The sequence below is a fragment of the Podarcis raffonei genome, chromosome 17, assembly GCF_027172205.1.
Source record: "Podarcis raffonei isolate rPodRaf1 chromosome 17, rPodRaf1.pri, whole genome shotgun sequence".
Classification (NCBI taxonomy): Eukaryota; Metazoa; Chordata; class Lepidosauria; order Squamata; family Lacertidae; genus Podarcis; species Podarcis raffonei.
The window spans coordinates 5,187,522-5,214,748 of NC_070618.1; the positions used below are offsets into that span (position 1 = coordinate 5,187,522).

The window sequence follows — 27,227 nt, forward strand, 5'->3', positions numbered from 1 at the left end:
GAACACATCACTCATGTAGTCTAAAGAAACCATACACATCAACCTATTACCAAATTCCTAAAATTGAAGGAGTGAAGCTGTATAGAACACTGGTATTCAACTTGTGAGTCGGGAGTTGCCAACAGGAATGGACACAGCTGGCAAATCTGGTAAAATGAACTCCTAGCCGCAGAGAATACTTGGGCCCCTAGTGTTAGCTGCGCAAGATGCCCAACATGACTGCAGCCTATTCATTCATAGGCCTAGCTCAGATGCAGGGAACCTTTGGCCTTCCGCATTTTGCTGAACTGCAACTCCCATCATCCCCGGTCATCTAGAATCCTAGGATTGTAGAGAAGAAACCGTAAGGGTCATCTAGTCCAACCCCCTGCGGTGCAGGAAAATATCTCATGCTCTACTGACAGAGTTATGCAACATCTGCCATTCATGCTGGGGATGGTGCAAGTTGGAAGTTCAGCATCTTCTGGGGAGCAATGTTTCCCCACACCTGGCCTACTTCTTAGCCATGTGCAGAACACAACTACTAAACCACACTCAGGAGGTTCTCCCTTTGGCCGGCCACTAAGGAGATTGGGGACTCCGTAAGTGAGAAATGTGGAGGTTGCCAACACAGTACACTCCTATGCCACTAGGTAGGGCAAGCTAGGAGACATTCCTGAAATTAGAAACACTTCCAGCTCTTATGTGGAGACTGCCTCTCACCCCTCCACCCCCACCAAGCTAGCAATAAAATGAAGAAAGCTTGTTAGTGTTAGTATTAATGTGGAAGTTTGTTCAATGAGAGTTGCAAGGGGGGGACCCAGCTTTTCTGGTTAAGGTGGGACAAGGGGGTGGATGACATTTTCCCTAGGAGACTGGCTGTTTAATAGGATGCTTGAGTTGGTCCTGCCTCTGGAGTCCAACAAAGGAATTAAAACAATCCACGCTGCCCTCAAAAGAATAGCAGTTACACCTTTTGGAGGTGGCTTTTAGGCAGAAAGCTAAACTATTGCCACACGCTAAGAACAGCATTGCCAAGTTCCAGCCATTTGTTTCTTTGACAGCAAATATAATTTCACCAGCTACATACAGGTTTTTCCTGTTGTATCACTCAAGAATGACTTCTGCCACTGAAGGAATTTTCCCTGCTGCCATCTGGAAAAATTTAAGTGCCCTCAGGTTCTGGATTTGGAAATCCTTTTCGCACCAGAGACATCCCCCGTCCCCAAACCTACCTACAGGTTCCATTTGTTGGACCCAGTTTCTGTTAACCACTTCCAGTTTTTCTACCATTCCTCTAAACACACACCAGCCAAGAGCAGCAGCAGTTCAGAAAGAAAGCACAGCTCTACATTAAGCTAGCAGTTAGGGGGGGAAATGTATGAACCAACCCCCAAGCCATCTGCCTTAATACCTGGTGCTACAGCTTATTCCACTGAAGGCACAGCTGTAGGGGGTAAAGCCTCTTGTAAAAAAACAACACAGTGGAAAGGGCCGTGCATTAGATGATAACTGTAAAAAGAGAACTCCATTTGCTTTGCCTTTTATAGGACCATTAAGAACGTGATTGCTTCAAAACACATTCTTTAAAATTAGCACCCATACAGACCCGAGCCCAGCTACTGTGCAAGCTTTAACAAGAAAGTTGCCTTGACTTATTAAATCCCACACAAGAGTGCCGCTTAAACAGATCTTTAATTTTCAGTACAGCTGAAAGTGAAGTCTCTGCGCCAGAGAGCCCAAAGACTACAGTTCTTGACGTCTCTTCCCAGTAATGTAGAACCAGGAGGACACGGATAAGGGGGGGAGGAGGAGAAAAAAAACATGCAATCACAAAACAATGATCAAACTCTAAGTACGTCATGAGGTTTGGTCCCAAACAAAAAAAAACCCCCAAAAACATTGAAACATAATTAATCCAATTACTGCAAACACAGCTTCTCTGAGTAAAGTTAAAGATATTGCATTTGTAGTGTGGCGTGCACTTTCCCCTTCAGCGAACCAGCGGAGCCTGCTTGAGTGAAATCAGCACCGAGCGCATGCGGGAAACATCCTTTGCCTGCTTACTTGACTTGGGGTTAAAGTCACAGAGCCGAGCCACACGTTCCCACTCAGTGCCTGGGGAAGATTCGTCAACATCGTTCACAAAGGCTTCTTCAGCTGCCCTAGAAGCAATGCAGTGCAATGTTTGATTTCATCCGTGAACATTTCCTGCCCCCAGGAGCCCCTTGCTTCCTGGAATCCATCCCTCGCCCCTACACACAATGGACTTCCAAGTCAACTGTAGCACCTTGAGGACTTCCCCCACATCCTCCTCCCCAAAAAGTCCTGACAAGGGAGATTGGGTAGCAAGTCGGGCCCACAGAACCGGAGAAGCCAAGTAAAATGTTGGAATACAGGTGTTTAATTTAAGTGAACAGTATAAACCCAGCCTTGAACTACAAGGTACCTTCATGGTGCTGTTAAAGGGTACACCGGCTATGTATAGCGAGGGAGACTGGGACTGCCACAAAATCAAGGTGTGCAGTTTATGTAATCGGGCCCAAAAGGGTGGACTTTACATGCAGAGGTCCCTGTGCAAACATGACATCATCCAGTGCACAGAATTCAGATTAACTGGCAGGGTCAGGCAAGATTCCAATCTCCTTATCATCCTCAAGTTTTGGATAGGGCACACATTCTTTGGGGAGGGGGGCGCTAACCATCCCGGTTGAGTATGCTAGGAATTTGTGCTAAAAACTGCCCTTAAAGTTTTCAAATGCCACCATTTCCAAGGCTCACAAAACCATAGTGTAAGAGAGTATATGACAGCATTTCCAATGCTATGGTGAAGCAGCAAAAGAGTCACAGGCCTCATGCTTGTAAGTGCTATGGACTTGATGGTATCGGTTGGAGCAGGAGAGATCAACAAAAGGTCAGCTCAGAGGATAACTTTGCCTATTCCTCCATACACACAGTTGTGCTCAGTGGACATCTCTGTAAGAATCTATGTTATCCTTCCAACACTGGTGCACTGCTAACCGTATTGCATGAACAAAATGATTCCCACCCACAACGGCTGGTTAAAGCAAACAGTGATGCCCTGGATTTCACACATGGGCGGATGCCGTGAGCACCCTAATTATGGGATAGGGAAGAGGATGACTTCATCTACTCCAACAAGCAGTATAGAAAAGAAGCAATGATGATGGGTCCCATGAGGTTAAGCACAGTACACAAGGATGATTGTATTTTACAAGCACCACTGATGACGAGGGGGTCACTACAACACTGCTATTTCATGTGACAAAGACACTTAAGGGGCAGTGAAGAATTTACTTAACTGTTCTAGGCTGTAGCAAGGATGGTTTATGTTTGTGCTTAAAGGTGAAGAGAAACAAAAAGGAGAGTTTAAGTCAGATATAGAAAATGAAAATGAGCATAATGCAGATGATAAGTAAAGCTGGCCAGACATGCACTTCTTGCAGCACCGTCTACAGTCAGGAAAACATGCCACCCATGTTATCCTGCAGCAACGGCACTGCAGAATTTTCTCCCCCACTGGCTACGGGAAACAAGTCCTTCTGCATTAACAGAAAAGGGCAAACACCACCTGTGAGTCCAGCATTTCACAAGTCCAACACTATTGTAGGTAACTGTCAAAACCAAATTTCCACCGGTAGGGGGGTGGGCTTTAAATACAAGACACGAACAGAAACTTGCATGCAAGAACCATCTGCCTCTTCAGGTGCTGTCATGAATCTCCTGGTGGACCAGACAGGCTGTGAAACAGGAAGGATCTGATGTATAAGGGGTTCCCAGTTTGATCTGCTATTTCCCAATGGGTCATTTGGGTGGGGCCATGTCAATCAAATAAAGCTTGCCCCACGAAGTGGGAGGCAGAGCAACTTCTGCCGCCTCCTGATCTTGTCACTCGGGTGACGGCTTTCAAAAACGAAACCAGCAACAAGGGCACTGTGTTGCTCTTGCTCCTTTTCATTGCTTGGAGCAGCCTTCCCTAATTTTGGGTCCCCGGATGTTGCAGGACAGCAACTCCTGTTATCCCCAGCCATTGGCCATGCTGACTGGGGATGACAGGTTTTGTAATCCATCAACGTATCAGGACCCAAGGCTGGGGAAGGGTGGGCTTAGAAGCATTGCCACTATTTGGCAAGGCAACAGCTCTGCCTCCTATGACGATCCTGCTCCTCAGTCTTGACTAGCACTAACCAGCATAGGGACCATCACCTTCTTAGTATGTGCACTGCAGGGTGGACGACTTCCTAATTCAGAGTACCAACCAACCAAGAAACATCACATGTGCAAGCAATCCTAGTATGGAAATGGTCATCCTGTAGATTTGAGGTTGGTGTAGAAGAATATCAGACAAATGAATCTAATGTTAGAGTAAAAACAAGTCTAACTTCCAGAAATAGAAAGATACTGGTTATTTCTTCTCTATATGAAGTGCAACAAATCTGACCTGTTCATGTAGTATATAGCAGTCCTACCATACTTCATGCCAACATAATTGGCATTTTAATCAATTAATTTGATAAAACGCATCCAAGCCTTCTGCACTCCCTACTGACTCCTATCCTGTGTTTTATATACTACTTACTGCTCATCAGGGACACGCTGTGGGTAAAAGCCTCAGTGCCTAGGACTTGCCGATCGAAAGGTCGGCAGTTCGAATCCCCGCGGCAGGGTGCGCTCCCGTTGTTCGGTCCCAGCGCCTGCCAACCTAGCAGTTCGAAAGCACCCCCGGGTGCAAGTAGATAAATAGGGACCACTTACTGGCGGGAAGGTAAACGGCGTTTCCGTGTGCTGCGCTGGCTCGCCAGATGCAGCTCTGTCAGCTTCGTCACGCTGGCCACGTGACCCGGAAGTATCTCCGGACAGCGCTGCCCCCCCGCCTCTTAAGTGAGATGGGCGCACAACCCTAGAGTCGGACACGACTGGCCCATACGGGCAGGGGTACCTTTACCTTTACTACTGCTCATCAAGCACAGCTTTTTAAAGCTATTATAGCACACATGCAGTTCTGAAGTTGGACATGCTCCTGGCACCCAACTTCATATGGCCAGATTTCTAAACTGCGCAATATGTTGCTGTTTAGCTGCTGGCACACAGAAATAACCAAGCACTGGTTCTTCCAATCTTCAGATTTCCAAATACCTATCGGCTTAATTTAGTTGGGAAAAAATCTCAACTGCGCTTTGCTAAGAGGCATTTCCTTTCCAACATACCTTTGACAGCTACCTTTCAGGCAGACCTGCTTCCTGCAAGACTTACAGAACTCAACAGTGTGACTTAGAAGCAAGCAATGTTCAATGCTACCATTTTATTTCAGCCACAGCATGGATGGCCAACTCCCATATATTAACAGAAACCATGCTGTTCTCTCATCAGCTGTCAAACTAGGCAGGGGCCGGCAAGGTTTACCTCGCCTGGGCTGGTTCACTGCCGTGGAGATCGCTCTGTGGGTCGGATCGCGCATGGGGACTCACCAAGCAGGCGGCTCGGTTCGGGGGTGGCTCGTGGGCCGCTTAAACAACCCCCGTGGGCCGCTTGTGGCTCATGGGCCACAGGTTGCCAACCCCTGGACTGGGGGGTAAGTCTGTTTTGCAGTACAATCTACATCCTTTCATGGATCGTCAGGCTCTAGTCAAATCTGTGCCACCCTGAAATTACAGTCTTCAGCATTTTATTCAAAAGCCAAATGAGAAAAAGATTAGCTGTGGAACATCTCTCCTTCCAGCTTAGGAAGCCCTTCTTCCTTCTTTCAGTTTTACTTGTAAACTTTCATTATACTCTCGATTAAAAGTTGGTAGGACAGCCAAGGGTCCCATGAATTGCTTCATGGACCAGATGTGGCTGCAAAGAAGCCAGATGGCCATCGCTGAGCTTCAGTATTCCTTCCTACTTTATCACCACCACTAAACAGGCCTTTCCATCTTATGAATGAAAGCTGTACTCGCCCTGCCCCACATCCTTTCCACATCCTGGATCCTTGTGATTTGTTCTATTGCAGAACGTGCCTCTCTGCCCCAAGTTGTTTGTTCTCGGGACGCTTTGAGAACAGTAAGCCTCACAGATCAGAAGTGCTAACTGAAGCTGATGGAGAATGGTTCAAACGAACGAACAAAACAGTAGTTAGGCAACATACACATAACCAATCATGTCAGCGAAGGGTTGTTTGAAGAAAGCTTCGTCTGCCACCCTAGGTGGCGAGGTGGTCCACAGAAGAGGCAAGCAGGCAGGAGAGAAAAAGAGAAGAATAAGCAGAAGGAAAAAACAGCTGTAGTCGTATTAGGCTTAATATATTAAAACATGCAACAAGACCTTAGAAATATTAAGAAATTCCCAGGCAGGAAAAATATTAAGAAAATGGTTTAAGCATCGTTAAAAGGGTGCTCTGGTCCAGAGCAGGTAGAAGGCTGGTTCCCAACACACCATAATTTTCATACTGAGAGTCGGACTCAACCACACCACCCCTCCCAGCCCAGGCCTTCCTTATGGTTCTCATTACAGGTGCACCAATGCAAACCAAGGCGCTCTGCTTGTAACTACTGAAATAGATTTGTAAACTGTGACTCACTAGGGCCCTGGGCTTGCATTAGGCATATGTGTTAGTGCTTTGGTTAAGGCCAAGAAAGGAAGAGAATTGCGCCAGAAAGCAAATGAGCACAAGTTCACAAGGCTGGCTCCCAATCTGCACACCGTGGTTGGTACAGGTAAGAATTATGTCTGCACCAGCAAACTGCCCTGTGACATCTGTGCTCTCTGTCATGTCGTCCCCCATTTTAAACAGTTCACATATTTGTACGAGTTTCAAAACTGCAGCACTGCGAAACTTAGCTAAGTAAGAGACAAGTTCAGTTTTCTGTCTTAAGAGCCTAGCAATTAAAGGAAGAAATACTGTACTTTTCCATGTATAAGACTAGGGTTTTTTTTATACTAAAAATAATGATTTAAAAAGGGGGATAGTCTTATACATGAGGGCAATCTCCTCCCCATTTTCTTAATTTTGAGTCCCCAAAAATAGGGGGCGTCTTATACAAGGGGGAATGTTATACATGGAAAAATACGGTAATTCTTAATGTCATGACCAATCCAAGGTAACTGAACGCTATAGGACTTTTTTTGGGGTGGGGTGGGGGGGATAATATTTTATTGATCTCTTAAGAAAAAGTGGGGGATACATAAGAAATGCAGCTATAGGACTTCTGAACTATCCTAAACAGGAATATATTAGTATTAATTTGAATTATTGGTCACCTGAAACAAAAATAGCATACTGTGGATTTGGTAATATTTTTAACTTGTTGGTTTTATAGACCCAGCTGCCTTACTAGGTTATGAAAAAGCAGGGTTCAAAAACCTGTGCAACCACTGACTCATCTGCCACTAGCAAATAGGACTAGGATGCCCTGGGTTCAAATCCACATTTTGGCCACAAAGCTCCATCCACAGCCTTGGATAAATAGCCACATTTTAGCCTAAAACACATCAGAGGTTGTTGGCAAAACAGAAAATGTGACTTCAGGCACCCCACCCTGAACATTCTTGAGGAATGACAGAATTCTTCTTTCCCCCTTTGGCTTCTTGCAGTTTTCAACAAGAAGAAAGCAGGTCTCATCTAGATTTGAGAGTTGGTTCTTAAGATAAAAGGCAGTTAGCCATTTATAGAAAGGGGGGGAATGAGAGGGGGGAAAAGGACAGAACAAATGATCAGCTAAGAGCAATAAGCAGACAAAGACCAAGCTACCTCCCTGCTAATTTATACCATCATCATCATCAAAATTTGTACTACAAAATCTCCTCCTCTAAGATACTCCCACCCACAATATCTTGAGTCAATACACCGTAAGCAGAGAGCAAAGTACACTTAATCTCAATTAAATGAGTGGCCTGCTTACTACTTCTCAGGGAGTCCTACAATATAGTATTTATTTTGCTAGTTGATTTATGAAGGAGGCCTTCAGCAACAAACATGCAAAAAAAGGCTCTCAGGGCAAGACACACTGAATACAACTATGCATTCGTGTTCTGCTGAAGTCTCACTGGTTCCGCCAATTTCCATCGGCTGAGGACACCCAGTGGATTTTGCCTGAGTCCTAGTGAATCATTGCTGCCATTATTATGCGTCCAAGCATACGGCTTGAGAAGAAAGCCCAGACAATGCCAAGTGTTTTAAATTAATACTGGCATAAAACTGGCAACGCAATCGGGCTCTACACTGGCTTCCCCAGGACTAATCACCATTAGAGTTCTAACTCCTCTTTTGAGACATGCTCAAAGATTTGGCTACACCCTGCAATTTTTTCTTTTACTCCTTCTCTTTGAAAAAGACTTTTGCCCTGCAGAATCACAACTACTACAGAAATAAGCCCCTTTAATAAAAAGAGGATTACTACACAGCATGGGAGGCTGTTGAGCAGCTTGTGTGGCCTAGTTTCATGATCGTGTTGAATTGCACGATAAAGCCTGTTCACCTTGCTGGCATGAGAAACCGCAAGTATTCGGAATCCAGCATGTCACCTTTTCCTTTTCCAGACTTGCCATGAGCAGAGTTAGGTTGTTGGTTTTTTTAAGGACACATGGGAAAGAACCATGTAGCTCTTAGAAGGGCTGCTTAGCATCGTAATACAGTGGTACCTTGGTTCTCAAACGCCAAAACCCCGGAAGTAATTGTTCTGGTTTTGGAACATTTTTTGGAAGCCAAATGTCCGATGCTGCTGTTGGCTATTGTTTCTGGGGTGCCTGCATCAATCAGAAGCTGTGCCTTGGTTTTTGAACATTTTGGAAGTCAAACGACGTCCGGAACGGATTAAGTTTGGTGCTTATTGTTTTTGGTATTTATTTTGCGTTTTTGTTTTTGAGGCTTTTTCAGTTAATTTATTTTTGTGACTGTGTGGAACCCAGTTCAGCTACTGATTGATTGTGTGACTGCAGAAATGGATAAAAGGCCCTCATCCAAACAATGACTATCATCAGTGCAGGTAAGTTGTTTTTTTTAAATTTTAATCATCTACAATACTGTCTTATTTATTTTATAGTGTAGTACATTGATTATTGCTTTCATTTTATGGATCTATGGTCTTGTTAAGATAGTAAAATTCATGTTCAATTGCCGTTTTAGGGGTTGTTTTTAAAAATCTGGAATGGATTAATCCGTTCTGCATTACTTTTTATGGGAAAGCGTGCCTTGGTTTTGGAACGCTTTGGTTTTGGAAAGGACTTCCAGAACGGATTAAGGTACCACTGTACTTCCTTTTGCCTTCCCCATTATTGTACAAGGAATATGCCATTCTTAACTTGCATGTTACAGGGTTCTGCCTATACAAATAGCAGCATGTCATAACCAAGGTCTGATCTTCGGGAGCAGTACCCACAGGACGCTGGCAACAGTCGGCCTTATCATAAGGGATCCGGTGCAGGCACAATGGCAGCTCCCTGAAAATCACAACCAAACCTAACCTTGGGAATAACTGCTTCCTTGCCATTTCTGTCCAAGGAAGGGGATTCCCTCCATAGGCCTCACCCATCATTTAGTGTAATAACCACACCAAAGTTTAAAATGGCAAGCAATGGAAGGGAGTGGCAGAGGAATTCACACAAGAGAGGGGAGGTCATAGGGGTGGGTATTCTGGAGGCTGGCTTCCCACTTACTATTTATGGTTTGCAGGGGGCCAACACCAGGCTGGCACTGGGCCATACACCAGAGAATGCCAACTGGGCCGCAGCTGATCCACAGCCACCTCTCAGTCCCCTCCACAAAAAAAGCTGGCAAACCCTCCTTACCTATTGTTCACTTTCGTTTTCTGTAGCTGCTCGTCTTGTCTCGCATACCATTCCTCCAACTCCTTGATCGCCTTCTCTTTCCACTCTGCTTCTTGCTTTCGAGAGTTTGCATCTGGAGTGTCAACACAAGGGGGCTTGTGAAGAAGACGCAGCAGAGACTGTACTTTTTGAGAATTCTAAGGAAAAACCATCTTCCGCAGAAACTGCTGCTTGCCTTCTATCACTGTGCCATTGAGAGCGTGCTCACTTATGGCTTATGTGTGTGGTATGGAAGCTGTACTACCCAGGACAGGATGGGGTTGTGCAGAGTTGTTAAGGCAGCAGAGAGCATTGTTGGCTGCCCACTCTCCACCTTAGAGCAGATTTATGCCACAAGGTGCCATAGGAAGGCACTGGACATAGTAAAAGATCCATCGCATCCTGGTCACTGTCTCTTCGAGCTCCTGCTGTCGGGACGGAGATACAGGACGATGAAGACAAGAACGAGCCGTCTTAAGAACAGCTTCTTCTCCAGAGCGATCTCGGCCCTGAATGGGAAGCCTGGACTTTGAAAGTCATCTAATCTTCCTTGCTGTACTATACTGTATTGTTTTAATTAGTGTTTTTATGGAGCAGTCAAGTAATTTCGTTGTCCCCGAGAGGGGGTAATGACAATAAAGATATTATTATTATTATTATTATTATTATTATTATTATTATTATTATTATTATTTAAAACAGAGGCAGACGAGAATGAACGGACATTTGCTCTCAGAGCTAAATATAGCTAAGATTCTGAACTATAAGTAGGCAAAGGCTTTGGGAGGCAGGGAGCTGCTGGAGGGCGAAGAGTCACCACACTAGCAGAAACCACTCAGCTTGATATCCGAAATGCTCCCGGTGTTGACAGTAACAGTGTTGGATTAAAGGTCTGTTGGAGGGGGGACAGAGGGGCTCAGTGGTTTGAATCCACAGATAAGCATTAGCTTCAGGTACACAAGCTCAACTGGTAGCACAAGTTTGACTGTTCTGTCTCCATTTCCCAAACTCTCCATGTAATTTTGCAAATGTTCACCAGACTGACCAACACCCACAGCAGTTCTTAACCACTTAACTCTGCTCTCATTTGTTCTTTCTTTTTTTAAAAATGAGAAGTCCCTCGCCCCATCAGTTGCAAGAGTTGCTTGAATGTATGGGCAAACAGAGGATCAGTTGACTAAGATTGCCAGCGGTCATGTATGAAAGGGGGAACTGATGCTCCCCCTAGAGGCTGGTAGACTCCCAACTTCCAGGGTCAACGGTTATGGATGGTGTTGGAGTCTAGAATTATCTAGAGCAGAGGTAAGCAACCCAAGGCCCGGGGGCCGGGTGCGGCCCAATCGCCTTCTCAATCTGGCCAGCGGACGGTCTAGGAATCAGCGTGTTTTTACATGTGTCCTTTTATTTAAAATGCATCTCTGGGTTATTTGTGGGGCCTGTCTGGTGTTTTTACATGAGTAGAATGTGTGCTTTTATTTAAAATGCATCTCTGGGTTATTTGGTGGGGATAGGAATTCGGTTTTTTTCCCCTTCAAAATATAGTCCGGCCCACCACATGGTCTGAGGGACAGTGGACCAGCCCACGGCTGAAAAAGGTTGCTGACCCCTGATCTAGAGGGCTGCTGCTCACCCAGCCCAGATTAGGAGTTCAGGACACTAAAGCTGGCATTGCCAATGCAACCCCTCCCTCATAACTGGCAGAGGGAGAAATATACAAGATAGGGGTAACTATATAACATATACATTAATTTCCAGGAGTTTGAGTTACTACAGGCAAGAAATTTGATTGTGTACTCTGTGCTTACCCATAGGAAGCTATACATAAGGCAATAAGGAATCAGGCTTCTCTCCTGTGTTGAAGAAGGGCACTAATTCTTAAAACGGGCCATTACGGCAAAAGGAGCTACAGAAGGGAAAGGCAACGGAGAGTCTGACGATGACCAAGAGTCTCCAGGATCTTTCTCATCTAGTCCCTAGTGCAGGGTCCAGTGCTGAGGCTGTTCAGACATGGTCTCCTATGCAAATTGCAAGCAGAGGGCAACAGAACTGCAACAGAAGCACTAATAGATTTCTCCTCTTATGTGCAAAAGCGAGGGAGGTGCATTCAAGGAGATCCCAACCAATTCTGCTATTCACACTGGGATTGGGGTCAAACCGGCCCTTGACTGCATCTCAGAACAAGGGATGGAGGCACCGTCCCTGCTCTTTAGGTCTTGTCAGAAGCTAGGGGTAGAAGTGTGCATGTTCCTTGGCTCTTACCAAGTACTTCTAGACGTTCCAGCTGCTCTTCTCTCCATTTGCGGATGCTCTCTGGTTCTGTCTGCAAACGATCGGCTTGCGAAATAGCTGCATAGCAGTCCGTTGGACCGTTGCTCTCCTTGAACCACACAAAAAAGATCAGTCATTTTATGATAGCCATTGGATAAAACTGCAGTTCTTAAAGTAGTGCTACTTTTGTAGTAAAAAAAAGAGCTACCTGCCTCAACTGCTAGTCCAGACTACCTACCTACCTATATGAAATAGTAAACCTAAATTGCCTCCACTCCTAATGAACAGATTAGAAGCAACTCTTGTGTCAGCAACCATCACAATACTAGCCTGTAGGAGGTACCAGGACTGCACCCCTGCAACAATAAATGTGTAGGGAGCAGGAAGAGAAAGTAGTACCCAGCTGACAAATTGATGAGTCTTTTTCTCCCACTCATCCCACAACACTGGTTACCCATCACCTGTCTTACAGCAAGCCAGTGGTATTCAGAAGACTGTTGTTTTATAGTAGGGTTTCCGAAACTTGGGTCTTCAGCTGTTTTTGGACTACAGTTCCCATCATCTCTGATCTCTGATCTTGCTACCTAGGGATGATAGCTGTACAGTGGTGCCTCGCAAGACGAAATTAATCCGTTCCGCGAGTCTCTTCGTCTTGCGGTTTCTTCGTCTTGCGAAGCACGGCTATTAATGGCTTAGCGGCTATTAACGGCTTAGCGGCTTTAAGAAAAAGGAAACAAACTCGCAGGAACTCGCAAGACGTTTCGTCTTGAGAAGCAAGCCCATAGGGAAATTCGTCTTGCGGAACGACTCAAAAAAACGGAAAACCCTTTCGTCTAGCGAGTTTTTTGTCTTGCGAGGCATTCGTCTTGCGAGGCATTCGTCTTGCGGGGCACCACTGTAGTCCCAAAAACAGCTGGAGACCCAAGTTTTGGAAACTGCATTTTATAGAATGCACCAAGACAAGACAAATTATCTAACAATTCTCTCCAAAATACAAAGTGATGGAAGAAAATAAGCAGCTGATACAATAAATCCCCAGTTCATGTTGGATTTTCCCTAGTATCATTAAGTTTGATGTCACTGATCTTTAACAACAACCCATATTAGTTAGGCTGCACAGCTTTCCAAAATCCAAACTTTTAGAGGGGTACATCTGCTGCTTTAAAAGCACAAATTCAGACAGATGTATGACACCCTTGCTGCCGAAACACCAACATACTTTAATAGATGGTGTGCCAGACTAGCGGGTGGCAAACCCGGGTTCAAATCTGCTTCTTTTCCTTCCGTGTAGACAGAGGCAAGAGATGACCTCTTCCCATGAGGACGGTAATGGAAACCTTTAGAGCTCTTCCTTTCACCCACCTCAGTTGCTCATTCTTGGGTGTGTGGGCTGTGGAGAGGCAGATGAGGACTGACAGTGCTTTTAACCCACAAAACCCTTTGCCTGGCCCTTCCACCCTTGTTCAGTTAAAGAATGGGCTTGTTGACCTTTGCCAACTCTGGCATGCAGGAGGCAAACACCATTACGGCAATCGAGCGCAAATCTGCTGACAGTCTGGATGGGAGCAAAAGCCAGAGGAATAATAAAACTCTTTATCAGGAGAGTCATCCAACAACTAGAGTTGCTTTAAAGCTCATTTCACTTCCATTTACCTGGTAGACATCACCGTTCGTCACCCCGTCAATTGAATCTGCAGAAGAAGAAGAAGAATTTATCTGTGTTAGCTTTCTTTTCTTTTTACAAGAAAGTGTTTTTACAGACAATAACCGCAGTTCAAAGAGTATGTAAGGAGGGAAAAGACTGGAGGGTTTTTACATAGCTGCGAGGACACAGGCTTCGGGCACTCTCTCAACAGGGAATTGGAAAAGGATGGTGTAGATTGGAGGCAAACAAGAGGCGGAAAAAACCTGTTCCGAGGCTCATCCAGAACACACTTGGCGATCTTGGGGGAAGCCGTTACTTTTCAACCTCACCCCCAATACCCTGCCCTTGCTGCAATATAATCTTGATCTCTACAAAGTTATTTTAAAAAGCATCCGACAATTGTGGTTATGAAGCACCTGGAATGCTTTAGCACTAGCATTCAGTTTGTAGGCAGAAAAGATTCACTGCTCAGTTCTTATAAGCTATGCAACAGGGACAGCCATCCTGGTGCCCTCCAGATCAGACACAGGCACATTTTGCACCTGGCTTTCGACCACTTGCGATGAAGTGAAGATGCCCGGATGCCAGGATAGCGCCTGACATCTCCACCATCTGGGGATCATTGGATCTGGACTCTTTTCACACACTAATACCCCATCCTGTAGAATTCTATCAGTTATATTTTAAGTGCACAATAAAAAAGAATTTCTGGAACCAAAATGCTTTTTTTCCCAGTGCTGCCTAAGCAGCAGCCACAATTAAGAAAAAGTGGTTGGAATAGGTCAATATATTTGTGGACTGTCCCTGGATCAAGTGACTTTTCTTCTTTAAGTACTCAAAGCTCTTAAGCTGGCTCAAGGTTGTCATCTGAACTAGCCAGATGTTTAACTGAGACTCAATCGCAGTCAGTCCATTGCCCCAAAATGGCAACTAGACCTTCCATTTTGGCAACTCTCTTTGGTTTAAGGGGCCATTTGGCGCCTAGCATATGCATATATATATATATATATATATATATATATATATATATATATGAGAGTTTCTAACACTGCTCCAGATGTTGTGTACTTCTGTTCCCATCACCTCGGACCAAGCAGAATAGGGCCAACGGGAGTTGTGGCCCACAACAGAGTAGGGGGGGAATGAGGGGAGACTGTGCCGTCAGACAAGCAGAAACGCTTGCACTGACAGAGATCTCAGTGTTGCTCTCAATTTCACCTCATGGAACATGGAACTAGAAGTGCACTTCTTTATGAACTCTCAAAAGCATATGGTTCAGAAGCGCAGGAATGGACAAATACATTATCTTAGCATTTATAAAAAGTGGTGAAATGCTACATAAACAGCATACATCTACTTATTTAAGATATTTGTAATCCTCCCTTGACTCCCAAGATCCCAGGGCAGCACTTAATCAGCATTAGAACCATAATTAGCAATAAGTTAAACTAAAACAAAAGTAACTCAATATCATCATAAAATTCAGTACCATTTATTTTAGGTATTTGTAAATACAGGCAAACCACCATTTATGCATGCTCAATATGTGCATGACTGCACATACGTGCATCACACTGAACCGAGAAGTGACCCAAAACTGTCACAAAAAGGGGCAGAGAAGAACAGGGTGTCTGCAATCTTTTTCAACAGTGTTTCAAATATACATTATTTCACTGATGCACACACTGCCTTGGAACTTAACAAATGGGGGATTGCCTGAAAATATGTATTTTAGGTATTTGCACATGCTGTGACAGCAACCTCATGATGAATTCCCTCCCCAAAGACTTGAAGGCAGTAAGCACATTTCTTTCATCGGCCTTAACAGTGTTTAATTAGCAATACAGAAGCTTTCATTTCTTCGCTCTTTGCTTTTAAATCTATGGCCTTAGTTGCTTAAATGTTGGTTTTTATTTTACACTGAGTAAATGATTTAATTACTTTGTTTTAGTACATGAAAACACTACTGCGCCTCCCGACAGATGCAGCTGGACTCTCAACTCCTTCAGTTACAAACAACATAACAAACTATAGAGGAGGATGAGAGCTGGAGCCAGGCAACTTCTAGAAGGCCACAGGTTTACCATTCCCATTTTTAAAACGTATTCTTCACCACTCCTGTCTCTTAAGGCGTTGCAAGTTGTTTAGGAGGCTTGAAAAGCAATCTAGACATATCCTTCTAAGTAAAATTCACCAAGCTTAAGCCACTGCCATCTCTTCATGCTGCAAAATACCAGTGCAAAAGGGTACCGACACTAGGAACCGATTTACTACACAGACGTAGTAACACAACAACCAACATTGTATAGATTTCAGTGCCTACATTATTTAGTATTAGGAGTCTGGGTAACAATTGCTGGCCAGGTTTATAAGCTAGCACGCAGTCAGACATGGAAGAGACACTGCCCTGCAAGTACAGTACAGTCGTACCTTGGTTCTTGAATTTAATCTGTTCTGGGAGTCCGTTTGACTCCCGAAATGGTTCAAGAACCAAGGCGCAGCTTACGATTGGCTGCAGGAGCTCCCTGCAGCCAATCGGAAGCTACGGAAGCTGTGCCGGACATTCGGCTTCTGAAAAACGTCCGAAAACCGGAACAATCACTTCTGGTTTTCGGTTGTTCGGAAGCCAAAAGGTTTGAGTTTAAAGGCGTTCGGCTTCAGAGGTACGAATGTATACGGCTTTCAGTATCTTCCAAGGAAGGGATCAGCTAAGTGTAGATTCGTTTGCAAGACCTATTTCCACAAACTAAGAACAAAGGAGACAGAAGCTATCAAGAACTGCCAGAAAGAACAAACAGCTGCTTCCCATGGTCACTTTTTGTTTTAACAAATCCAAAACCATCTTATCTTTGGGGAAACACTATCAGAACAGGAAGGTTGAAGTCAATACAGCCCACAAAACATCCTGAGACGGCAAAGATAGCACATATATTTCTCCTAACATTGCTGCCTTTTCTCTTTCCTTTTTCTCATTTGGAGCATATGCAGTGCTTGCCTAAACCATCACAGCAACATTTGCTTTCTTGAGGTGGGTTCAAACTGAGCGATGCTAACAAGACCACAGGTCCGTCCTGTGAAGATACAGACTCAATACTGACGCCACCATCCTGGCTTTTAAGAGACCTAAATGCATTTAGCCTGAAGGTTTTAAAAAGGAATTTCCAATACAAAAGCAGGTACAATTTTCATAATTGTTAAGAGCAAAAGAAGCGACTTACAAGGAGTCCCAGGTTCAAATCTTCTTACCCCAGCGATGAACGCAAGGGATTTACACAAAGCCACTACATTTCAGTCTCACCATGACCAATCGGCAATACGAGAACAGTGCTAATCTACTTTTTGTGCAGGTTCAAAGGTTAGCGAGATATGTGAATTGATGCAACTCTCTGCACAGCGTGACCGCCGCCTCCAGCAGAAATGGCCCCACACAATCTGGCTTGAAAAAAGCATCCTGAAATAGGAATCTCTTGCCAAGCCTTAATGTGGCAGGTTAAGAGTAAGAAAATGAATGTATGTATTTTGGTGGCCCCCACAAGAAGTGTGACCTTTGAACTAAAATGGTTCCCCAACCCTAGTCTAGAATCCCACTTTAAAATGTTTTGATTTATTGCTCATGACTATTTCTGGTATTTTTTTAATTGAGCAAATCTTTTCATGTTGTAAGCCATCTTGACCATGGTTTAACTATGGAAATGAATAAACTAACATGATGATGAAGTTGATACAGTTGTACCTTGGCTCCTGAACACCTTGGGAGTCGGACGTTTTGGCTCCTGAACGATCGAAAACCGGAAGTGACTGTTCCAGTTTGCAAACTATTTTTGGAAGCCAAATGTCTGGCGGGGGTTCCGCGGCTTCCAATTGGCTGCAGGAGCCTCCTGTAGTCAATCAGAAGCTGCGCTTTGGTTTCCAAATGTTTTTGAAGTCGAATGGACTTCCAGAACGGATTCCATTTGACTTCCCAAGGTACGACTACTGTACTTCAAAAACAGCTGCAAGACCAAAATGTATGCAGCCCAGTAGAGATCCTAAGCTGTGCAAGCCTTGCCAAAGTAGGAACTATTTAGCACTTGATGTCCTAAAATGCACTTCATACTACTCAGATGACAGCAATGGCTGTGTAGTGCTCAGGGAATAGCATTGGAAGGCAAAAAAGAACAAATAATGATATTGGAAACTGCTACATTTAATTACAAGGAAATTCAGATGGAAGAGATCAGAGGAAGTCAAGTAGTATGTTTATGAAGATGGATTTTAATTAACTAATTAAGTTTTAGTGTATGTGGTGGTATACGGGATGTGGGAAGTACTTTATGTTCTTCATTTTCTCTTCTTTTTTTCCCTTTAGTATTGTCTATTCTCTTTTTTGTTATGTTATGCTTTTGTATGAAAATTAATAAACATTGTGGGGGGAAAAGAAAGAACCACATGTTTAAGATACACTAGAGCTTTTGCCATTCTCATAGTGACCCTCCATTTGTGCCAGCCTACGCCAAACTGCCCAGCCGCCGCTTTATGTGGATCTTGGGGCTAAAAGATTGCCAACCTTTGTGGCAAAACATCAAGAATGGGGAACATGAAAATATATGCGACATATCAGTGGCTCTATATCAGTGACCTCATCTTTCCACAAGAACAATGTTCCGAGCAAAGTAATCCAACGCAGCAATTCAGAGGCCTGAAGAGAGGCAAACAAAAGCCAACTCACTAGTCCACCTTATTAATCCACAATGTGCACAAGCCTTAAAGCTGCATGCTAAAGACAGTTTGAGTAATTTAACCAGAGTTTCTGAGAAACTGGTTTGAGGAATGGAGCAAACCAGGACTAGAAAGCAACTGCTTTGTCCTCACACTGGTAACACTCTTTCCCAGTTCATATATAATAGGATACTATGGTAAGCAAATTGAAGCCCAATTGTGTAGTATTGGCTGGAAGTTTAAGGGAGTCCAAGTCTCAAAAATGCAAAAAGTCATCTTCTGCTAATAACAGATTCTGTCCTCAACTGCTAAATATGGTGTTTTCTCAAAGGCACGTAAAAGGCAAAAGCAGTTTATGCTGGTCTGGCTTCAATAGACCCTAGTACACTGTGCAAAATTTATTTCCAGCTTTGTTAATATAAAGACTCTTTACATCTGCTTCTTACCTAACCAGGAATATGCATAAGGCACAAGACAGATCCGGATAACAGCCAGGCTTTATATTTTCAAAAATGGGGGCCAGATATAGTTTCTTCACCCCACACAGTCCACTCTGATAAATAAGTGAAGTACTAGTGGGCCAATAAGTATATTCTTAGAATAAAAATAAAGTTCCGAAGTGGGAACATAATGGGGGCCCACACTGGGAAGATGCGGAGCAGAACTCTGACACTCACCTGCATTGCAATCCATGCATGTGAGAGCATGAACCTCTTCTCCACAATGCAACAAAAGTAATGTATTATGCAGCGGCTCCATGGAGACTCAATTTCCATTATCCTTTATTGCCCCTTTATTTCAGAAGAATAACTGTACATGTGGATTACCATGTAAAAGACTATATAATACATTACTTTAGGTCAGGGGTCAGCAAACTTTTTCCAGCAGAGATCCGGTCCACTGTCCCTCAGACCTTGTTGGGGGGCCAGACTATATTGGGGGGGGGATGAATGAATTCCTATGCCCCACAAATAACCCAGAGATGCCTTTTAAATAAAAGCACACATTCTACTCATGTAAAAACACCAGGCAGGCCCCACAAATACCCCAGAGATGCATTTTAAATAAAAGGACACATTCTACTCATGTAAAAATATGCTGATTCCCAGACCGTCCACAGGCCAGATTTAGAAGGTGATTGGGCCCCCGGGCCTTAGTTTGCCTACCTATGCTTTAGGTGTACAGAGGAAAAGGGTGCATGTCCACCTTTCCATCTCCCAAGAACTACTGCCCAGGTAAGTATTTCAACCAGGCCTATGTGGTGATGCAGTCATATTGACAGCTATAGGAATCTGTCAATGGCTGTTCATAAAACATTTGAATATTTGCTTTTAGAAGTGCTTATCTATATTGAATATCCAGAAATGAGAATGACAGTAGTCATACAAACTGTGTTTTAAGATTGCTGGGAAATTCAGTTTTAGAAAATCAGAAGAAATGTTATTTTCTCTCCATCACCTATCACCGCAGGATATCCACATTGTTCTTTTTAGATATGAGGAATGCTGCTAAGCTACTGAGTCATCAGCTCTCTTACAGAATACTCCAGGGCATCTTTTCATAGACACCCACTCGTAAAACAGTCATTCTTACTATGTAATTTTACTCACACTGTAGTTTCAATAAAGCACCTAAGATGCCACAACTACCGCTGGGATACCGTATTTCATTCCAAATCAGAGTCAAGCTTGGCACAAGCCACACATTTCAATAGCAACAAATTGAATAAGATGGTCTGGAAGGTTACGAGTTATAAAAAGTAAATCCACAAAATCCCCAGCTGCTCTCCCTGCTTAAGTGCTTAAAATTAACAAGGGTGCAAAAAAGCGGTTCGTCCGCCTGTAGCTAGTTAATTTTGCTCTGCATTAAGAAATTGGACAGCCTTTGCCAACATAGTTCTATTTACCAAATGAAAGTAAAAATTCACTGGTAGGGGTACACAATTTTTAGGCATCTTGGTAGCCAATCAGGTTACTACTTACCTCTCACCTCAACAGAAGAGGGGATGGATCCTGGCATATGCCATGTATGCAATGGGAGAGGTTACTGTTAGTGTTTTAACTAGTTTCATTGCTTCTCTTTCCCTATTTATATCAACCTGCAGAAAGGCAATTTCTACATGCAAAAATAAGCAAAGCCTTTCAGAATTCTAAGATAAAAAGAGTTCATTAGCACCTCTTAAGCAAGTCTAGTTGGGTATCTTTCCACATAACTCTATATAACTTGAAATTTCTTCAGAAGCATGTGCCACCAAGCTTAGTGGAATGCAAGTCCCACTGTGCTTGCATAAAATGGCAACTTCGTTATTAATACATGCCCTATTTCTATCCATCAACTATAGTAAGTTCATGAAAGAGCCTGTCTGGATTTAAAGTGAATCCTATTTCTGAAGGTTTGGCCCAGTACACCTGAAACAAGAATTAAGTCCAAGTCAAACTTCCTATCAGCATATTTGTCATGTACTTGGTCACAAAAAGCAGACATTCCATGAAAATTTTTTCCCATTATAGTGCAAAAGATTGTTTTTCTATACTACCATTTCCTGTTTTTTAAACCGTGTGTGGGTCATTTGGCCAAAGACAATAGTGCTAGTAAGCATCTTTCTCTGAAGTGCTAACAGTAAATAAACTATTGAGATCGGGGCACTTAATTACGATCCCACTTTTCCATTTTCAAAAGCAGAACCCAAGCGACCAGCCGTTTAAATTAAGAGCAAGTCAAGCCACTTTTAACACCACATCCAAATGCCAGAAGAAACCAGAATGTCTTCAGGAGACACCAGGGAAAACAGTCCTGGTAAATATCCTAGAGCAACCCTAGTGAAACAATGGGAAATGCCCTTTTTCATATGCCTGCCAAACATACCAGATCATACAGCAGGGCCTCCCTTTCTGATCCTAAGAGACAGGAAGGACCATATAGGATGCATCAATTGCTTCAATATCCCAGTCATGACCCATTTAAAGGTAAAGGTAAAGGGACCCCTGACCATTAGGTCCAGTCGTGACCGACTCTGGGGTTGCGGCGCTCATCTCGCTTTATTGGCCGAGGGAGCCGGCGTACAGCTTCCGGGTCATGTGGCCAGCATGACTAAGCCGCTTCTGGCGAACCAGAGCAGCGCACGGAAACACCGCTTACCTTCCCGCCAGAGCAGTACCTATTTATCTACTTGCACTTTGACGTGCTTTCGAACTGCTAGGTTGGCAGGAGCAGGGACCGAGCAACGGGAGCTCACCCCATGGCGGGGATTCGAACCGCCGACCTTCTGATCAGCAAGTCCTAGGCTCTGTGGTTTAACCCACAGCGCCACCCATTTAGGGCTTTAAAAAACAACAGCCAGTGCTATAACCTCCAGTAAAGTTGGCCAGCAGCTATTCAAACATTTACCTTCAGGAAACCATTTCTGGGTTGATGAAACTTGTGTGCATCTGCCGAACTACACCAGCATGCTACAGATGCTTCTGGGGCACGTTCTAAAGATACCCTTGGCTCACATGTGGCACTAACTAGGTCTGTTAAGTGTAAATTGCTGCCTTGCAAAATACGGGAGCTGGGTCAGCCTAAATGCCTATCTAGTCCACTGGCCATGTTGAGTGGCCAACCACATACCCATGGAAGAGTGATTTAGAACATGGTCAATGCTCTCTCGTAGTGGTACCCATTTGTCATCTTCTCTAGTAGCGCATGGGCAAGTGATCTGCTAAATACTGATCTCACTGATGAGCCTGTTTTTTCCTGATTACAATTTGAAAACCACAGGGGCTGGAGAAGAAGAATCCATCTCTCAAAGGTCTTTTCCTTCTTACAAGGCAGCTGGCAGCAGATATGGAATTCTCCAATCAACTGTTTCAACCTAATGATGCAGAGGTTTTTGTTTTTAGAAAAAGTGAAGCAGCAAAGAACTGCCAATTCTTAAAAACCAGATGTTTTGTTTGGCTCCATTTTACCTTACCATTTGCTTTCCCAATTCCTAGCGCCAAGTGTGCTTCAGTCCCAGAGGAAGCCGACACCTTTCTGCACTGATGGAAGATAAGTCAACCAGCTGATTTAATAACTCCAAGCATCCAGAATCTAGAAAATGCATGGCATGGCATGCAACATATCCATGTGCTTAAAACCTGGAATGCCCTCAATTATATATAAAGGAGAGTAGGAGGAGAAACATTTTAAGACAAGACAAAGGCTGGGGAAGTCTAATTGCCTCCAAACCAATGTCTTCCTTCCCCCAAATCTGCCTGCAACATCACGTTCCTTCAGCTGCACTAGATATACCAGAGATGAGCTCACTGGGGAGAAATATTGCTGGGTAAGGCTGCAGAGTCAGCGTTACTTATGCCCAATATTTATATTTGTTGCTGAGCTATTGCTGTCAGTTTAACCACACTCCAAGGAACTAGTACTGGACAGCTTATCTTTATCTTAAGACATTTTAATACTTTCATTTACTGCTGCAATGAACCTGCATCTAGGTATTCTTTTTTTAAAAAGAGCTAAGAGATGCCTAGAATACAAGAGACCAGTTTCAAGAGTACACTGAGATGATACTGGTATGGATCTAACCAGTTGGCAATGTCAGTAGTGAGCATCAGCTGTTTCCTTCATGTCTCTGAAAGACTTTCTGAAAAACTAGTCATATCCAGCTGTCTCTCTCTTTTTTAAGTTTCAGAGGAAACCCAGTACTTTTAGTTTTAGAAATACAGTACTACTCAGTTCACTGGGCTCCACCACGTTACCCAAATCATTCTAGAACTCAACAAGTTCATGTATTGCTGATGATATAAGGACGCTGGGGCCCCTGAAGTAGCTCAATCCATACAGTTAAGCCTGCCTCTCAGTGAGAATAATCAGCCAAAACTGCAGATAGCAGAAGACACACAATGTTGTGGGCATGACAGCTCTCACAGGAAACAAAAAATTGCTACTGGGCAGATCTAGGCTGAGTTATGCTTCAGAGGGAAGTGATCACGTGTTATCGTTGCTGCGAGTACAACGCAACCAATGTTCTGTGCTAGTCTAAATTACATTTGACAGCTTTGCAGTTGTGTGTTAAGTCATTTGCTGTAATCTCTTGTGTTGCTGCAAATTATTTCACCTCCAGTTTTTATAAAATCAATTTATACCACCTTTCAGAACTCAGAAGAGCCTCCAAGTCCACAAAACATATAATGTTTTATATGTTCATATAAAAAGGAATTTCTCCCTCAAGCACTACTTAACCCAAATTTCCAATTCCCTTTTGTTTTTGCTGCTATAATTACTGTTGTTCCTTTTTTTGATCACTGCTTTGTTATTTAATTGCTTTCTGGAGTTTTGTTAATGATAATTTCTCATTATTACCATCTTATATGCTGCTGATCTGTATGTTTTATAATTATGTCTATAATTTATATTTTGTTCTTTATTATTTTCTTCCCCCAGAAGAGTCCACCGTGATGTATATAAAACAGATGAACAAAATTCCATAAAATAGCGTGTGTATTCTCTCTCTCTCCCTCTCTCATCTGGCCATTTTTATGCTGTAAAAAACAACAACACCTTGAGGGTTTCTTGAAAATATGCAGGGTCTAAGTTTTAAAATAAATAAATAAAATATTGGAGCTAACTGACTTATGTCATGTGATCAAAAAACTTAACAGGAAACCACAGAACAGATCAAGTTATTGCTTTAGTATGACTGTGAAAATATCTATCAATAGATGGGACTGAAGAGATTTAGTATAATGAAACCTGTAGAAACTGAGCGACAAAAAAAAGTCATGTTTTTAAGAACCTGGGTGGGTGGGGTTAAGTTTTGGGAGGTTACAACTGCAACCCTGAACACTAGCACAGCAGGTGATTGGCAGAGTATGAGATTCTCCATCTCAAGGTTGTGGTTTGAGCCCCACCGGGGGTTGGACTAGATGATCCTCAGGGTACCATAAAACTCGACAAGTCTATAATTCTACGTGACTAAGAGTTTGGCTTGAGCTTTCCCAGCTAATGGCCTCATCTCCCCCATTAGCCTGCTATACAGCCCTAAGTGAGATTTGACACTGCAATTCACAATCACCAGAATGTGCCTCAGCAAAAGTAGCCTGTTGTAAAAGGTTTACTGAGAGTATTTTGCATATTTAAGATGCACTATACTGTAATAAGCCAGCATTATAATTTAAAAAGAGTCGCCATGTTCTGAGAGTGTCTTCTGAGAAGATTAAAATGAAATAAACACAGGGATGGGCATCTCCATCAAGCCCTATCTATAAGCAACCCAAAGCCTCCTGGCTTGCCAAATGCTGGGAAGCCATAATATTGGGTGTGGATCCAAAAGAGTGATTTTTTTAAAACTGGAGGGCTTCATTTCCTAAATAAATGTGGGAAGGGAAGGTAGCTGCCCACTAATGAAAACGATGGGGAGGAGAGTGAAAAAGATTAGAAGCACAATTCTAACAACGTCTACTCAGAAGTAAGTCCTATTGGATTCCATGGGGCCTGCTCCCAGCTAAACAGGATCAGGATCTAAACTAAAGAGCAGCAATTAGAGAAGTGAGAATAAGAGGAGACCAGTAGCCCTGCACCTTTGCATCACCAACTCTCCTTGGCTCTTGAATAACCACCACTGCCCTCCCCCATTTAACTGCATCAAGCACAAATTTGGGGGCCAGGGGTTATTGTTTAAAAGGCTACTCTTGCTTTTACTAACACCAGAGGTGCAAGGAGGGTGAAGCAGCTTGGATTTTCTGCCTGAAGCAAGAGGAGCACCTTAGGACCTGTGTCGGGTTCACACATGCAATCGCCCAAGTGTAATAAGTAGCAGCTTGAATGTACTGAGAAGCTTAATGGTGTTTCCCTCTCACTTAGGGTGAAATAGTTAAGAAATATACCCAGCTGAATCCAAAAACTTACGAGGACAGAATAGAATTGATCCTTAAGATGTGTGTAAAGGCTGTCTCAAAAGCAGTAAATCTGAACTGCAGAATTCTGGGTGTGGGTAAGTTTTTAATAAATGTTTTATCTTTTTTATTTCACTAAAAGAGAACATTAAATCAAAGCGCTATACATTTCAAAGATAATTACCGTATTTTTCGCTCTATAAGACGCACCAGACCACAAGACGCACCTAGTTTTTGTAGAAGGAAAACAAGAAAAAAAAATATTCTGAATCTCAGAAGCCAGAACAGAAAGAGGGATCGCTGCGCAGTGAAAGCAGCAATCCCTCTTGCTGTTCTGGCTTCTGGGATAGCTGCGCAGCCTGCATTCGCTCCATAAGACGCACACACATTTCCCCTTACTTTTTAGGAGGGGAAAAGTGAGTCTTATAGAGCAAAAAATACGGTACTATATTTATTGACTTAGAACATTTTGTTGAACAGAGTCCCCTGGGTAGGTCACACAATGCTGGATCTGCTGTACAATTTAAACTGACTTACTACAGAAAACAGTTAAAGGCAGATCATGTCGGTTCACACATGCAATCGGCCAAGTGTAATAAGTAGCAGCTTGTATGTACTGTGATTCTCGTGTTCCAGAAGTGGGGCTGAAAGCGGGCTATGCAAACGGATGAGATCCAGTCACTTGACTGGTTACATATCCTTCCCAAGTACCCCAAGGCAGCATATATGGTTCTGCCCATCCTCATCTCATCCCACAGCAACCCTGCAAGGTAGGCTAGGCTGAGAGGCGTTGACTGGCCTCCCTCGCGAGGTCACGCCGTGAGCTTCAAGGCCGATTTGAACACTGGTCTCGCCCAGGTAAGACTCTCTAATCCAGGGGTCAGCAAACCTTTTCAGCAGGGGGCCGGTCCACTGTCCCTCAGACCTTGTGGGGGGCCGGACTAGATTTTGAAAAAATAATAATAAACGAATTCCTATGCCCCACAAATAACCCAGAGGTGCATTTTAAATAAAAGGACACATTCTGCTCATGTAAAAACATGCTGATTCCCGGACCGTCCACAGGCCGGATTTAGAAGGCGATTGGCCAGATCCGGCACCCGGGCCTTAGTTTGCCTACCCCTGCTCTTAAGAATATTGGGGGGGGGGCAGGGGAAGCAGTAGACCCTGTGAAAAATGAACATAATATTTTAGCTGCAGTTCCTTCATTTTCCTCTTTGTATTCTTATAAAAAAGTGTGCCTAGACATCCCATTGTTGCGCCCATAACCTAGGTTTAAGGTGCCATTTAGCTCCTAAGCTCTCATCTCTCAGTTTCGAACAGTTTAGCATGCTCTAACCACTACACCTCACTACCTTCGCTCCCTCAATCTCTACTCCGCCCCGTCTCCGAACAAGCGCCGCATGAACGCGCTACCCCACAGTTGCCACCCCCCCACCTATACTGCAAGAGTTCTAAGCCGTGGCGGAGGAACTATACCCGCGTCAGCCCGTTCACACGTGCCAGCCATCACGTGAACGCAGCTTTCCGCGCGCCCCCCCCCGGCTTACCCGCGGACAGCCCCTCCTGCATCCCCGCCGGCACCTCGCCGTTCTCCAGGATGCTGTAGCCCTCGTCGTTCTCGATGCCCGCGATCTCGTTCTCCTGCTGGGCCAGGAAGGCGGCGGCCGGGTCCTCATCGCCGCCGCCGCCGCCCAGCGCTCCGTTTCCCGCCGCCGGCTGAGGGGAGCTGAAGAGATCGAACTCGGCCATGGTGGGCGCAAGAGGAGGGAGGGGCGGGGCAGGCAGGCAGGAAGGAGCCAACGGAAGCAAACGGGCCGCGCGGGAGCGAGAAGCCCGAAGAGCGCCCAAGGAAAGACCGTTTAACGGACTCGGCTACTACTTCCGGCCTCCGCGAACCTGCCAACTCCAGCACTGCCTCCCCGCTCCTTTTAGACGGAAAGCTCCCCAGAGCGACGGCGCGG

The 27,227-nt window shown here is 44.1% G+C and overlaps 1 protein-coding gene across 4 annotated transcripts; it reads right to left on the bottom strand.

Annotated features, from left to right (window-relative positions):
- Positions 1 to 1,655: 1,655 nt before the first annotated feature.
- CLTA (clathrin light chain A) lies at positions 1,656 to 27,227 on the bottom strand. Of its 4 annotated transcripts, XM_053371282.1 has the most exons (7): positions 26,814 to 27,227; positions 13,705 to 13,742; positions 12,043 to 12,160; positions 9,766 to 9,877; positions 6,128 to 6,181; positions 3,303 to 3,338; positions 1,656 to 2,144 (listed from the first exon to the last, which is right to left on the bottom strand). In XM_053371282.1, the coding sequence occupies exons 1-7, from the start codon at positions 27,013 to 27,015 to the stop codon at positions 1,973 to 1,975; spliced, it is 732 nt and encodes a 243-aa protein (XP_053227257.1). In that variant the 5' UTR covers positions 27,016 to 27,227; the 3' UTR covers positions 1,656 to 1,972. The 4 variants fall into 4 exon arrangements, with proteins under 4 accessions (XP_053227257.1, XP_053227258.1, XP_053227259.1 ...); XM_053371283.1 differs by lacking the exon at positions 3,303 to 3,338 and having other exon boundaries at positions 26,814 to 27,225; XM_053371284.1 differs by lacking the exon at positions 6,128 to 6,181 and having other exon boundaries at positions 26,814 to 27,223.